General features: G+C 39.1%; 1 protein-coding gene across 1 annotated transcript in view; it reads right to left on the bottom strand.

Annotated features, from left to right (window-relative positions):
* Positions 1-723: 723 nt before the first annotated feature.
* Positions 724-14,096, bottom strand: part of LOC111146644 (eukaryotic translation initiation factor 3 subunit H) — a 103,297-nt gene continuing 89,924 nt past the window's right edge. Inside the window, exons 4-8 of the mRNA XM_022502279.1 lie at positions 13,906-14,005; positions 12,518-12,667; positions 4,508-4,628; positions 2,396-2,528; positions 724-954 (exon numbers count right to left, since the gene is read on the bottom strand). Coding sequence (XP_022357987.1) covers positions 857-954; positions 2,396-2,528; positions 4,508-4,628; positions 12,518-12,667; positions 13,906-14,005 — 602 coding nt within the window. The 3' untranslated portion in view covers positions 724-856. The remainder of the gene's footprint in view (positions 955-2,395; positions 2,529-4,507; positions 4,629-12,517; positions 12,668-13,905; positions 14,006-14,096) is intronic.

Raw genomic sequence — 14,096 nt, 5'->3', positions numbered from 1 at the left:
CTTCTCCCTCTGCCTCTGCCTGCCACTCTATCTGCTTGTGCTCACTCTCGTGCTCTCTCTCTCTCTCTCTCTCTGACAAATAAATAAATAAAATCTTTAAAAAAAAAAAAAAAAGGTTTTTCTCCCTTCAGTGTAGTACTGTTCTTAAACTGTTCTTTCCCTAGTTACAGAACTTGATGTCAGAACTGTATTTCACTGTATGGAAAAGATAAACTAGAAGTTCTAAATTAAAAGACACACACACACACACACACACACAAAGAATTTCATTTTCAAATAAAATACAGCTTTTTTGATGAAATTTTTTTAAAAAAAAATTCTAGTGCCTGATTAATGACCTATGAGCTTGGGGACTGGCTGACCATCACCTGTGGAAACGAAAAGGCAGACCGACAAGGAGCACTTTACACGATTCCAGGTCTGGGATGAGGGTTGCCTGGGCAAGCGCATGAAACTTGGGCTTCCACGGGCACTAATCTGGGAGCAATGAAGTGAAGAATTCCCTGTAGGTGCCAGGGCCACTCGGTCCGGGGTTAGGACAAGCAGGACTGTATGCTGAAAAACGCGGCGCCTCACAGGGAGCAGCAAAGGTGATGGAGCCTGGAGGTCTGACGTTGATGTAGCTTCTGGTCAAATCTGTTTAATCTTTTGTAGGTAAACAGTATAAGCAAAACAAAAATAAAAAGCTAGACACAATATGTGTAAAATCAAATGAGCAAGCAGTCAAGGTTGTTTTATTTTTATTTCATTATTAGCTAGAAAGACTTTCCAATTGGCCAGTGTAATTTCTTCCAAGAATTGCCCCAACGTGATCTCAAAAGTCCATGTTAACTCCTTTTCTGGAAACTTCCTTTTCTCAGTTGTTGTATTCCTGAAGAGCCTGGGCCATGAAGAGTTTGCCTAAGTTTTGGGCAGTGAACTCCTTGATGTTCTGGCAGTAAGTGTTAATCTGGCCTGTGCATTTGGGAAAGTGAGAAAGAGAGTCACAATGTTCCACAAATTATAAAATGACCTAGAACACTAGGCAAGCAAGAAAATCAGCATAATACACATTCACCAGAATTTTATTTTCTTTTGTTTTGAATCAAGAGTTTATAGGAGTCAATTCCGTTATCCATGCCCTTATAATAAAGAATGCAAATTCTCTGGAAAATAAGCTATCTTCCGCTCTTGAGTACATGGAGACAGAAGAAAAACGACAGCAGTTAATTACGTATTAGCTATCAATCAAAAGGTACTGGCCGTGGAGTTCGGACGCACGCCATACTAAGTGAGAAGCAGCGCCGGCTCTCTTCAGCCAGGTACAAAGGAGATACCAAATCACAGAACTGCAAACAAAATGACCCACTTGACCCTGATGTGCACAGTCCAGTAGTTTTTAGGCTGTGCTCTGGAGATATTAAAGGTTCCTTTTCTGACCCAAGACAGAGCAAAGGCAGAGAGTCCCCATGAAGAATGGCATTCATCACTGCTTTTTAAGTCTTAAAACTAATGATCTAATCTGATGCAACATTTATGCAAGGTATTTTGTATATATAATACAATTCTGCTTGACTTGGACCTTAAGTAAGGAATGTGTCTCGGTTACCCAAATGTAATTGATATGTGTTCTAGAATTTGTGTTAAGAATTTGGAATCTGACCCCCCTCCCCGCCCACACACACACACACACACACTGAAAATGTGTAAATGGAATTGAGAAATGATGGAATATTAGCTTCTGTTTGAGTGGGATTTTCATTCTAAAAAATCTCTCACAGGCAACCAGCTGATTTAATCAAACAGTATTTAACATTTATACAGAAATAAGGTTATCACAGCTAAATAAGAGCAAAATCAAGTCCTAGCATAGGAAACATGACTCCACCACTGAAAGGCAGTGTTAAATGGCAGATACTCCCAGACAAAGTATATCCAGAACTGCACCCCTACTGCTACAATATAAGTCAAAGTAAGGGAAATCCTTTTCCTCCAGTCAGAAAACCCAATTCAACTCCAACACCCACATGAAGACGTGGGCTCCGTGCTGGGCTGGAACATGAGAAGTGAGCAGTGTGAGCTGAATGATCTTCTGCAGTATGGCACGTAAACATTTCTCCCGGGCTTCTCCAAAAGACGACTCGAATAAAACCTTCCCACTTTAGGAAGTTTATGATGCCATCTCAAAAATGTTTAGATAAACACAGAGTGAAGAAGCACTGAAAGGACTTTAGAAATAACAAAGACTGACAAATTCTTAAATTTCAAAATTATAGGTGCTAGATTCAAATTCATCATTCAACCATCTTAAATACACTAGCTTTTCTGATGTATTTTTCTATTTATAAATCTCTCCTGGTCTTCGGCTTCCTAAGGAACAGAGGAAACGAGCCGCACTCGCACCGGCCAACAATACCTGCAATGAGCAGAGAATCCATCCTGGCAGGCGGCTGAGGGGGTTTGAAAAGTTTGGACAGATCCTCCTCAGGCAGCGGGGGTTCCCCTCGACTCTGGCGCTGCATGTTCTCCTGCTGGCGACGCTGCTGATACTAAAATTCAGAGAAGAAATGATGTGGTTATTTTTCCCTACCTGAGGAGAAAAAACAAGACCTCCGTCAATTATGCAACCAGCAAAACCCCACTGCCCTGAATTCCAACAATTTTATAAATGGTAACCCACGTAACTCCTCCTTCTGAGAAGTTAATAAATACGGCAACAAAGACCATTTCTTTGTTGGAAACTCCAGTGTCACTCTGAGCTCTAAGAGTCTATAATGATAGGGAAAAAGCAAACTGGTTATGCGGGAAACCGAGGGCTTAAAGGGCAAAGAAGCTCCTGATTAGTGAGTGAAGGAGAGTGATTTTACCATTTATGACAACAGGGTAGATGACAACATTACAAGTATGACTCACCTTAACTGCAGTAACGAAGTAATTAACCACCACACTGGTTAATTTTTTCAACTTTACCCCTACTGACCAAAACGACAATAATGCTGCTGATGTTGATACTGTAACATCATCATCATCATCACTATCACTATTATAGTAGTAAAGCTTCTAATCAGCAGTGCTATTGGCTCTATAGCTAAGAATGAATATTAGCTTAGATAATGCTTCAAAAACTGTCAAACTGTGGCTTCCTAGGATTCTCAGGAGATATATCCATAGGTTCGGATCAACTACAAACTTACTGAGCAAATTACAATCAAGAGGTAACACTTATGGGTCGCTTACAACGGCAGAGGGAAAATACCACACACAGAGCCTTAAAAGGTCAGGTAATGAGACGCTAAAGTAGGCTGTAAAAAATTTAAGTCCTTGGATTCCTAAAGGAGGAGATTACCTTGCTTTTTGCAAAGATGTCTATACACATTATAGGGTTTGAGGGTAGAAGCTGGACATATCTAAAAAGGGTTATAAATGGTGTTGGTACACATAAACATCAAATGCAAAATTTTAAGACATGTATCACTAGTTTCCAGAAACAAATGTCTCACAGGTGACAGATTTTCAATTTGCTACTCCAGGCTGCATCCTTTCCCTATGGGAAGAACCAGCAGGAAAATGGAATCAAGCAAGGTCCTTCTGTCCTTTCCCCCACCACCCTTTATAAGTTTTTCACTATTGCCATCTTTACCACCCATGCTCTTTTCAGTTAAAAAGTATATACTTTATAGAACTATATGTGTTTTTTAAATCCTAAGTATGGTAAAAACGAAGTATTCTAAATTTCACTATAGATGAACATTGATATTTTAACAAATTTTAGATATAATAGTCTCAGAGCCGCTTAAATTGTAGTTACACTGAGAACTGTAGAGTTAACAACACCTACTTTAAAGTACATTTTCATGAACACACAGTAGTCATAGACAAATGCTTTCACAGATAAACATTCTGGAATCAACCTATCTATGAATCAAGTGCTGTAAGAACACTTTAGAGCAATACAGTCCAAAAACAATATTCCAGGAACTGTGAAAATCATGTGGCCTTCAAGAAACATGAATAAAGAAAAGGTTAAACGGCCACAGCCGTATATATGTGCCTATGAGAATATTCAGGTAGTTCTAGGGTTTTTATCTGTATTATACTATCTATTTCACAGCAGTTGGTCTATTATTTCCTATCAAAATTGCTTGCTCTTAATCACAATTGCTCAGTTTTTCAAATGAACTGAAGATTGCTAACTACGCTGCAATGAGCCACTACCAAGCCAATTATAGTTAGTAAAGAAATGAGCTGTGACACTCCAGAATCTCTTTTGCCCCTGATTTTCTCAATAAGTGTGTCTCTTATTTGCATAACACTGCCATCGCAATCTGAACTTAATATACTGGCTCTCTTTAAAAAAGGTATTTTTAAGTACAACTTAGAAAGAATATGTGGTAATAAATTAAATATGACAGAGTTCCTAGTTAACAGTCAATGCTTTATCAAACAGGACTTTGATCATTTTGAAGAAAACTCTTGAAGCACCATACTTAGAAGTGAATTCTCTGACAAATTTTCTGGTAACACCAACCTGATGTTTCTGCTGCTGCTGTTTACTCGTGTTCCTCATGTATGTGTTATATTTAACTATATCTTGGCTCATTTCATCCACTCTGTCCATCAGCAACTGTAGATTCTTCCCCAAATGGTTGCTGAAATGTAAAGTAAATATACTGACATGTCATACTTTAAAGCTATAGGTCTGCCACTGCTCTAAACACTTCTGAGATATTAAACTGATTTGCCATTTGCTATAAGAATGAGAGCACACATCCACATGAATGCAAGGGGACAGGAAAGAATGTGAGTCAGCCTTTTATCAAACTTTTCATTCTGAACCCACACCTGTAGCCACCAGAGTATCCAAAATAGCTGAACTTCTTATTATCAGAGCACACATGTATCAGAGTAGAAACTGTTAAACATATCTAGCAGGTTTTCTGTAATGTATATTTTCTCAACAACGAAGTTTAACCTAAGCTCGGTACTCCTGCACCCTTTTCCTTAGCACCATCCCCTCCCCAGCTGTGCTCCAGAGTATTTAAATCAGGAGCCATGGAAAGGAGGAACCATGCAAAGACACTAAGACTTCTGGTACCTGATTCCTCTATCCAGCAGTTTCTAAAAGAACAATAATAGCATTTTTTCTGCAAAGTCAAATAAAAAAAAAAGAAAAGAAAAGAAAAGAAAAAAATCTCCTTTCCTCTTGCCCTTCCTAGAATCTACAGTATAGTCATTCACACTTCTTTTCCTCTCCAGAAATTTCTCTTGCAACTCATTTACCAAAATCATTTTATAAAGGGATGTTCACAGGTAGTGCAATGACCACCATATTCATTGATTTCTGCCTGCAACAATCTCCTACCATGGTCAAACCTGCTACTACAAATATGTACTCTAAAAAAAACTAGTAAACAGTATTCACTCATTCATTTCAAGTTAAGTATTAAGCACCTCTTATGTTATGACTTTAGTGATTAGCAAACAGAGAAACAATAATGAATGAGACATTCATAGCCTCTATCTTCACTGAGCTTACAAATGATTGGGAGTGGGGCGCCTGGGTGGCTCAGTGGATTAAGTCCCTGCCTTCGGCTTAGGTCATGATTTCAGGGTCCTAGGATCGAGCCCCACATCGGGCTCTCTGCTCAGCAGGGAGCCTGCTTCTCCCTCTCTCTCTCTGCCTGCCTCTCTGCCTACTTGTGATCTCTCTCTCTGTGTCAAATAAGTAAATAAAATCTTAAAAAAACAAAAACAAAAACAAATGATTGGGAGTGGGGAGGAGAAAAAAGGTAGAAACACTTTAGGTAGTACGGCTGCCCTATCTCTTTCCCTTATGGAGAGGACAGGCTGAATGCAAATAATTAGAAGGAATCAGCCAAGCAAAAAAGTATTCTAGGCAGAAGACAGCATCAGCGCTGAATGCCTGAGATGGGCAAGAACCAGGCAGATAAAAAGAAAACGTCTGGTATGGCTGGAGCACAGTGATGGGTTACAGAAGTCAGACAAACACAGATGGGAAGCCATTAGCTGCACCACAAAACACCCCAATAACAGTGTGAATGAGATCCCTCAACTCCAACATAAATGGTGTCTTTGAGTTGTATGTGTTTGTGATATATTTTGTCTTAAATTTTAAAAATGACCACTCTGGCTGCTACGCACAGAACAGACTGGAGAATAGAAACCAGGGATTAGTTAAGAGTCTATTGTGAGTGCTGGCAAGGATGTGGAGAAACCGAACACCCAGATACTGTGGTGGGAATGTGAAATAATGGTTAAGATGGTAGACTTTATGTTATGTAAATTTTAGCTCTACTTTAAAAACTACATACACACACACATTCACAAGCACACAGAATCTACTGTGGTATTACAGAGAGAACAGTGGTGGCTTGGATGAGGATGGTGGCAGTAAGCATGGGAAAGCATGAGAAAAACAGGCAGAAAGGAGAGAGAAATCAAGGCTGACTCCCAGTTTCCTGGCTTGAGCATGCCAAATGTTGGTTATGGCATTTACAGAGAAGGGACAGGCTGAGGAAGGAACAGACTGGGAACGTTGGGAATAATGAAAGTAAATCCAGTTACAGTATGATCCTAAACGGGCAGTATCTGGAACCTGGTTAAAATTAGCAAGTTTTGGCTCTTTCTTAAATAGCAGAAAAATACAGAAATGGGGTGTGTGTCTGTGTGTCTGTGTGTGTGTAAATAAATGTACCCCCTAACCTCAGGTCTGGCACTATCTTTATAACCTTGGCCCAGTGACTTGGCCTAATGACTTAATCTTTCTTCAAATGTTTCACTTTTTTTAAAAAGTGTGTATTTTTTTTTTCAAATTCAGTTTTCATATTTTTCTTATTCCATTTTAATTTTGTGAATCATTTTTTAACTTTGAAATATTTCTTTTTCTTTGGAAACAAGATTAAGTATTGTTTCCGTTTTCTTCTAATTTCTTAACAGCTTGATTTTAACTCACCTCTAATTAAGTGTCTGGGCCAATGGTAAAGGTAAGCAAATAAAATGATTCTTTCTACCAAGTCGCTAGTCAAATGTCCAGATCCACTGATTATATAGTGACACTGTTCTCAACACCTTCTACATTAACATTTAACAATACTCTGTGGTCCAAATGCACTCTTTCAACACACTCGATCGAGTACACACGTACTGTGCTAGTCACTGCGCCTGACACTAAGGATTAAACTATGTGAGACACTGCTGCACTCCACCCGTCCTAGTGAGAAGACAGGAATGCACACAGATCAATACCACACAATGGTGTCATGGCTCTAATAGAATGGAAGCATGAAATACAATCTGGCAGAGCCAGATGAGCGTTTCCAGATCATCTGACTGCTGAATTTAGAGTTTCTGAAGAGAAGCTAGAGTCAAGGAAGGTAGGAGGGACACTGCCAGACACTGGGTGAAAGCAGCGTGTTTGGACACTTTGGCATGAAAAGCATAATGCCTTTGAAGAACTGCACAGAAGGGCAGGACTGGGAAAAAAGAGAACGGTGAATCTAAGAGGCAGACAACAGTCATAGCACAGAGAATCCTGGAAGCCAGGACTAGAAGTTTGGATTCTATTCTAAGGCCAATGGGGAACCAGCCAAAAAGTTAAGCAAAGGAGTAATATGATCATACAATTTGCATTTAGCAAGATCACTATAACGAAAGAGGAAAAGGTTAAAAGCAGGAAGTGAGGAGACTGTGAAAGTAATCAGGAATAGAAATAAGGAGGCCCTTGCCCTAAGGTACCAAAAGACACAGAAATAAGATGAAATCACCCCAGAAATGTACACATGAGAAGACAGACACTGAGGAACACTGATCTTCAGGGATGAGCAAAGAGCAAAGAGGAACCTAACAGAGTTGCAGTTGCACAGACTCCAAAACAAGGTATTTCAGAAAAAGTCATTAACATAACAAATGTTACCCAGTAACACAGTGATAAAGTCATCCTTTGTGACTTCAGTGAGAGCTCTCTAACAACACAGAGTAGATGGAACACTAGGAAGCCAGACTATAAAAACAGATGAATGCAGGGGGCCTACATGGCTCAGTCGGTTAGCCACCCAACTCTTGATTTCTGCTCAGGTCATGGATCTCGGGGTTGTGAGACTGACTGGGCCCTGCATCACGCTCTGCCTTCAGTGGAGTCTGCTTAAGACTCTCTCTCCTCCTTCCTCTGCTCCATAACCCCACCCCACACTCACTCGCATGCACTCTCTCTCTCAAATAAATAAATGAATCTTTAAAAAAAAAAAAAAAAAAAAAAAGTGAATATGAACGAAAAAGGTGAGAGGAAATGGATAATAATGGCATGAGGTCAAAAAGTGCCTTTTTTGGTAACTTTGTTTTTTAAGATGAGGGAGACTTACATTTAAACATCCTTATTCTTGAGAGATGTGTATTCAATATTTAGGGGTTAAAAGTCATGTCAGGAATTTACTTTCAAATGCTTCAGAAAAAAAAAAAAGTTACGCACTTATGTGCACAGATAAAGAGCAGGTACAAACATGGCGAGACAGACCACTGGTACATCTAGGCAAAAGGTTTATGTGTGTTCATCAGACTGTTCTCTTTCAACCTTCCTGAGGAGTTGAAATTGAAAATGTTTTCAATTTTTTTTAATGGGAAAAACAAGTCCAAAAACCTAAAAGAAAAGAACCAGTATGGAGAGCAACTGAAGGTATCTTAGGAAAGAGAGTGTAGAAGAAGCCAGCTGTATCCTAAGATGGCATGATGAACAGGAAAGGGACAGTCTTTTTTTTTTTTTTTAATATTTTATTTATTTATTGGACAGAGAGAGCACAAGTAGACAGAGAGGCAGGCAGAGAGAGAGGGAAGCAGGCTCCCTGCTGAGCAGAGAGCCCGATGCGGGACTCGATCCCAGGACCCCGAGATCATGACCCGAGCCAAAGGCAGCGGCTTAACCCACTGAGCCACCCAGGCGCCCCGGAAAGGGACAGTCTTAAGGAGGGGCACCAACCCTTTCATTTCTACCAATGGAAGAACTGAGGCCCAGAGAGCTAGCAAGAAATGATATCATTACTATGCAATTACTTGTTAAATAAGTCATTTATATGCTTAAGTGCAGAAGGAATTCAGAGAAGAGAAAGATCACCACAAACCCTATAAATGCCCGATTGGGTGGGGGAGGGGGGAAGGTAGTGACATTGGAGAAAAATCACAAAGGAGAGTTAGTTACTCCATACACAAAGAGAGAGCGATCTACTATTTGCTCCCACACCTTAACTCCTAGAGACTGACTACACTGACAGCAATGAGAAAGGTCTACTAGAACAGACCCTGTCGATCCACACCAAAAATGTCCTTAATATACAGTACTATCGTTATATATTGTTAAATATATGTAATTAGTGAAAGAATACAAGCACAAGATATGTGGCCTTTAAACATTTCGTAACGTTTTTATTACTACAATATTCTTCAAAAATATACCCAATAAGGGGGCACCTGGGTGGCTCAGTGGGTTAAGCCTCTGCCTTCAGCTCAGGTCATGATCTCAGTGTCCTGGGATCGAGCCCCACATCCAGGCTCTCTGCTCAGCTCCCTCTCTCTCTGCCTACTTCTGCCTACTTGTGATTTCTCTGTCAAATAAATAAATAAATAAATCTTTAAAAAAAAAAAAAAAAATATATATATATATATATATATATATACCCAATAAGGAATACCCAAAAATTTGTACAACAGATCTTGAAGGGCAAAAGGAATTAAAATAATACCTATTTCAGAGATAAGATTCATAAATGGACCAACTTTATGGGGATCTTTTCAGTGCCAATTCAGCCAGAATACTGAACCAGGGAGTTACTGTTAGGAGTCTCAATAACACAGCCTTTTCTTTTATTGTCAAGGAAACAAAGAACTGAAAAGCAGCTCACTTAAACAGATGTGAACCAGGACATGCAGTGAGAAGTCTGCTCTGGCTACAGTATCAATTTATCCTTAATGTAGAATGCCCACCCTCAGTTTACTTGTTTAAAGAGGAAATAAAAACAGAATTGTTTCTTCATGTGTGAAAAGCTGAAGGCTTGGATAAAACACTTTAAAAAATTAGTAAAGGCTATTATAATACAGCCATCGCTTAGAACTTCCATTCCATAAAATTAAAACTAAAAATTAAAAAAAATTTTTAGATGAATGGAAATGTAGTATTTCAGCCTAGAACAAATATATCAGGTAAACCAAAAAAGTGGTATCCACATACAGGTTTTGAGAAGTAAGACCAAGCAAAACTTGAGGAGCTTCTTGGGCATGATTTCTGATGTGGTTGCTTAGAAAAAATTTTATGGCGACGCCTGACTACCATCATGCTATTGATTTAAGAATTTAAAATCTGAAGCGCGCCTGGGTGGCTCAGTGGGTTAAGCGTCTGCCTTCGGCTTGAGTCATGATTCCCCCGTCAGTGAGATGGAGCCCCGCATCAGGCTCCACACTCAGTGGGGAGTCTGCCTGAGGTTCTCTCCCTCCCTTTCTTCCTTAGCCCCTTCCCCCACTTGCATGCTTGCTCACTCGCTAAAAATAAATAAATCTTAAAAATTAATTAAAATTTGAGATGTACAAAGGTGATATTTCCATCTTTTAGACGAGGACTATCAGTCTGGATGAATGTAACAGCCCTTCAGTATGGGTAATGCTTCAGGGCTGCTGCATTTTTTTCCTTCCAGCAAGAACACAAATTTACCTTTTAAATTTCACATGAAGGGCACCTGGGTGGCTCAGTGGGTTAAGCCCCTGCCTTCAGCTCAGGTCATGATCCCAGAGTCCTGGGATCGAGTCCCGCATCGGGCTCTCTGCTCAGCGGGGAGCCTGCTTCCCTTCCTCTCTCTCTGCCTGCCTCTCTGCCTACTTGTGATCTCTGTCAAATAAATAAATAAACTCTTTAAAAAAAAAAATTTCACATGAAAAGGAAAGGGCCCCTCTTTCTATTTCACAGAAAATACAGAAGAATATAAAAGCTGTAATAAAATATTTGTCTACATCTTAATTGCTATCACAAACTGGGAACATCTTCGTGGTTATTATAAATGATGTTTTGGACAAACAGACACTACAGACCAGCTCACTGGTAACTGAAAGCACAAAGGGGCTACACTTGTTTTGTATGCTCAATAAGCTTGGGAAAAGCTAAGGCATAAATTATATAAGCAAATGCTTTCAGGGAGTAAATTTAAAATTATTGTATAACTATATATACTTAATATATCAAATTGTAACCTTGCGTGCTAAAGAATGTTCTTAGTGCAATGCTTTAAATACAGGTGTGCTGAGTGTTTGTAAAAGCAATAAAGGAAAGTATGACCTTCTAAGAGACAAATTAAAGGACTATTATGAATATATGTTTGCAGTCAAGAGTACACTCTTCAGTGCCAAATTAGCCTTGCAAGCTGGCTGTAGCACTTAGCACTCTGCTTACCATGCAGCCTCCATCTCCTTCCTCTGTACAGACTTTCCAGTGGCCCTATGATGGATTCAAGCAATACAAAGGGGCACTTCAAGCACGGTTCTACCCATCCCAGAGCAGGGAGAACAATACTGGGCTCTCTGGTCTTCCTGGGTTTACCCTACTTGTCTTATAACAAAGAAGTACAAAGTCTATATGTTCTTTTGTGCAAGCTTCTATCTGCAATTAAAGAAATCTGATAAACAACTGAGCCTCTATTCCAAACTGGCTGCTTAAGAAAATATACCTTGTTTTTTCAGTCATCCAAAAAATACATATAGACTGACTACCTATTTCATTCTACAGGTCTGCTGCTAGCACTCTCCCACTACAAAGCAATCACTAAGATCAAGCTTAAAGGGCACTTAAGAGGAGCTATATAGACGATTCTGCCTACATTTTTGTTAAGAGCAATAAATGCTAGGAAAGGAAACATTAATTCCATAAAGGAAATGATCTGTTTGGAACACCTCAGTCACTTTACCAACACAGTAAATAATATCCAGCAACGAGATAGCTAAAGCAGTCACAATGGAGTAAGTTATGTAGGCCCTGTCTAAGACAGCAAAAGCCAGTGTCAGGTTCAGAAAATTCTGATTTCAGTTAAAAATCCATGTTGGAAATTCACTACTAATAGAGTCTGCATCTGAACAAGGCAAGTGCCACCAGTAAAACAAAGAAGCATTTTCGTATTTTTCCTGAGCATTACTAAATATCCGGACATGATACTATAAAGCTATACAATACAATAAATAAAGCTAAGCCCCCCACGAAAAAACCCTCCCCCATGGACATTTGCCCTATCAAAGCAAAAAATAATACAGCAAAGGCATCAGAGGGTTCTTATAACAGGAATTATTAGTATTCAAATACTGTTCCATTTTGTCAGTCTGGTCTTTTTCCTGGGATCTTAGCAGGGCTGGACAAATACTACATGTCATTATTTATGTCTAAAGAACCTCAAAAGGTACTTGGGTAATTCTTTTCTTGATCCATGGGTTAAATTCTAAGTGAAAGAATCTTTTGCAGAAAGTGATTAAAAAAGGACTTTACATTAGGGCCACTTACCTGCTAGCAAGACTGAGCAATTCATGTTTATCTGCTACAGCTGACTTCTTCTCAAGCTCCCACATTAGGACGTTGATCAGATGTGAATTTTTAATTACAATCGGCACTTCTTCAAACATGTGCTCAAAGGTGATATTTCCCTTTTTCAATCTGTGAAGCATGTTAAAAATACTTTAGTCTGGTGGTCAGAAGTAAGTGTTAAATTGACTATTTCATACATTTTCCCCTAATTACAGGCCCTCTCCAGGATCTTTGTTTCATTAGGACTCTTTTAAAAAGAGAAAGAAACTAGTTTTACAGAGTCAAGCATAAGTCGAATGACTTGAATAATACTGAAAACAATCCAAGTTTGAGCTATAAAGCCCAGAAAACAAGATTCTTGGCAGAAGAAACTATTCTTCCTTTATAATCAGGTATCTTCAATATTTCCCTGATACTAAAATGTAAATGTCGTGGGAAGTTATGCTATATAATCTATTTCTAAAACATTTAAAGTAAATAGCTAGAACAGAGATACACTTCGGTTCTTGGAAAATTCATTTTAAAAATTTAAATTCATTTTAAAAGCCTACCAAATGAAAGAAATTAACAACTAGCAGAACACTCACAGGATATCCTATGGTTCGGAAGACAGCAAGAATGCAATTTCTCATTAATTTAGTTGTAACTACCATACCCAGGAATTGTTCATGAGTTAGCATTTAAAATCTTTTGCACCTTAATTTCTTTAGAAGCTATTGGGAAACTAGCAAAAAACGGTCTGCCCTACCGACATCAAAGCCACTAACTTTAATAAGAAATCAAAATTCCCATAATTAACAGAAAATGAAAGAATTCTGAACTTTTAAAAATTTAATATAAATATTCCAATGCCATCATGTAAGATCATAAAACAGCTTTACCAATCATAAAACTGCATACCTATCACCCATAAAATTTCCAAAATGCCACATTCCTTACTGATACCTTAAAATGTTTACCTCCTCCCCATCCCCACCCCCACGAAACAGGCGCTCAGACAGACCGACATACAGCTCACAATCATCCTGACACAGAGCTCTTACAGTCTGACAGCCGCCGGTCACTCATCCCACCTCCCCCTATTTGATCATTTTTTTTCCTTCAAATTCAACAGCTAATTAATTCCCACTCCAACTGAATTCACCCCTAGTGAGAACAACAGATGAGACATTCCATAAAGAACAGTTTAAACATGGAAAGGGAGAAATCAAGTGGCACTCAGCCATGCGAAAGACTTCTACCGTCCACATGGCAAAAGCATTACTACACCACCAGCACCAAGGATTCAATAAATGTGGCAAACTAAAATCTTAGAAGGAAAACAGTCAATGCTTTACCATACACCTCAAAGGCCCCCAAACACTTACGCTTCAGGAGAAAAATCTTTCTCTTTACAAACTTCCATCAGTTTAGGAGTCAGTCTGTATGCTTTCAGCGAGAGAGACCCTTGAGCAGTTTTTATGGGATCTCAAATAAAGAAAAGAGAAAGAATTTACTAACAATTTTGTTACTGCCCATGCTTTGCTTGAATGACACTGGTTCTAGGCATACTGACACT

Source organism: Enhydra lutris, unplaced genomic scaffold (assembly GCF_002288905.1).
Source record: "Enhydra lutris kenyoni isolate GAN:26980312 unplaced genomic scaffold, ASM228890v2 scaffoldscaffold14, whole genome shotgun sequence".
Lineage (NCBI taxonomy): Eukaryota > Metazoa > Chordata > Mammalia > Carnivora > Mustelidae > Enhydra > Enhydra lutris.
The sequence above is the reverse complement of the archived record's forward strand: the minus strand, read 5'-3'. Positions and strand labels throughout refer to the sequence as shown.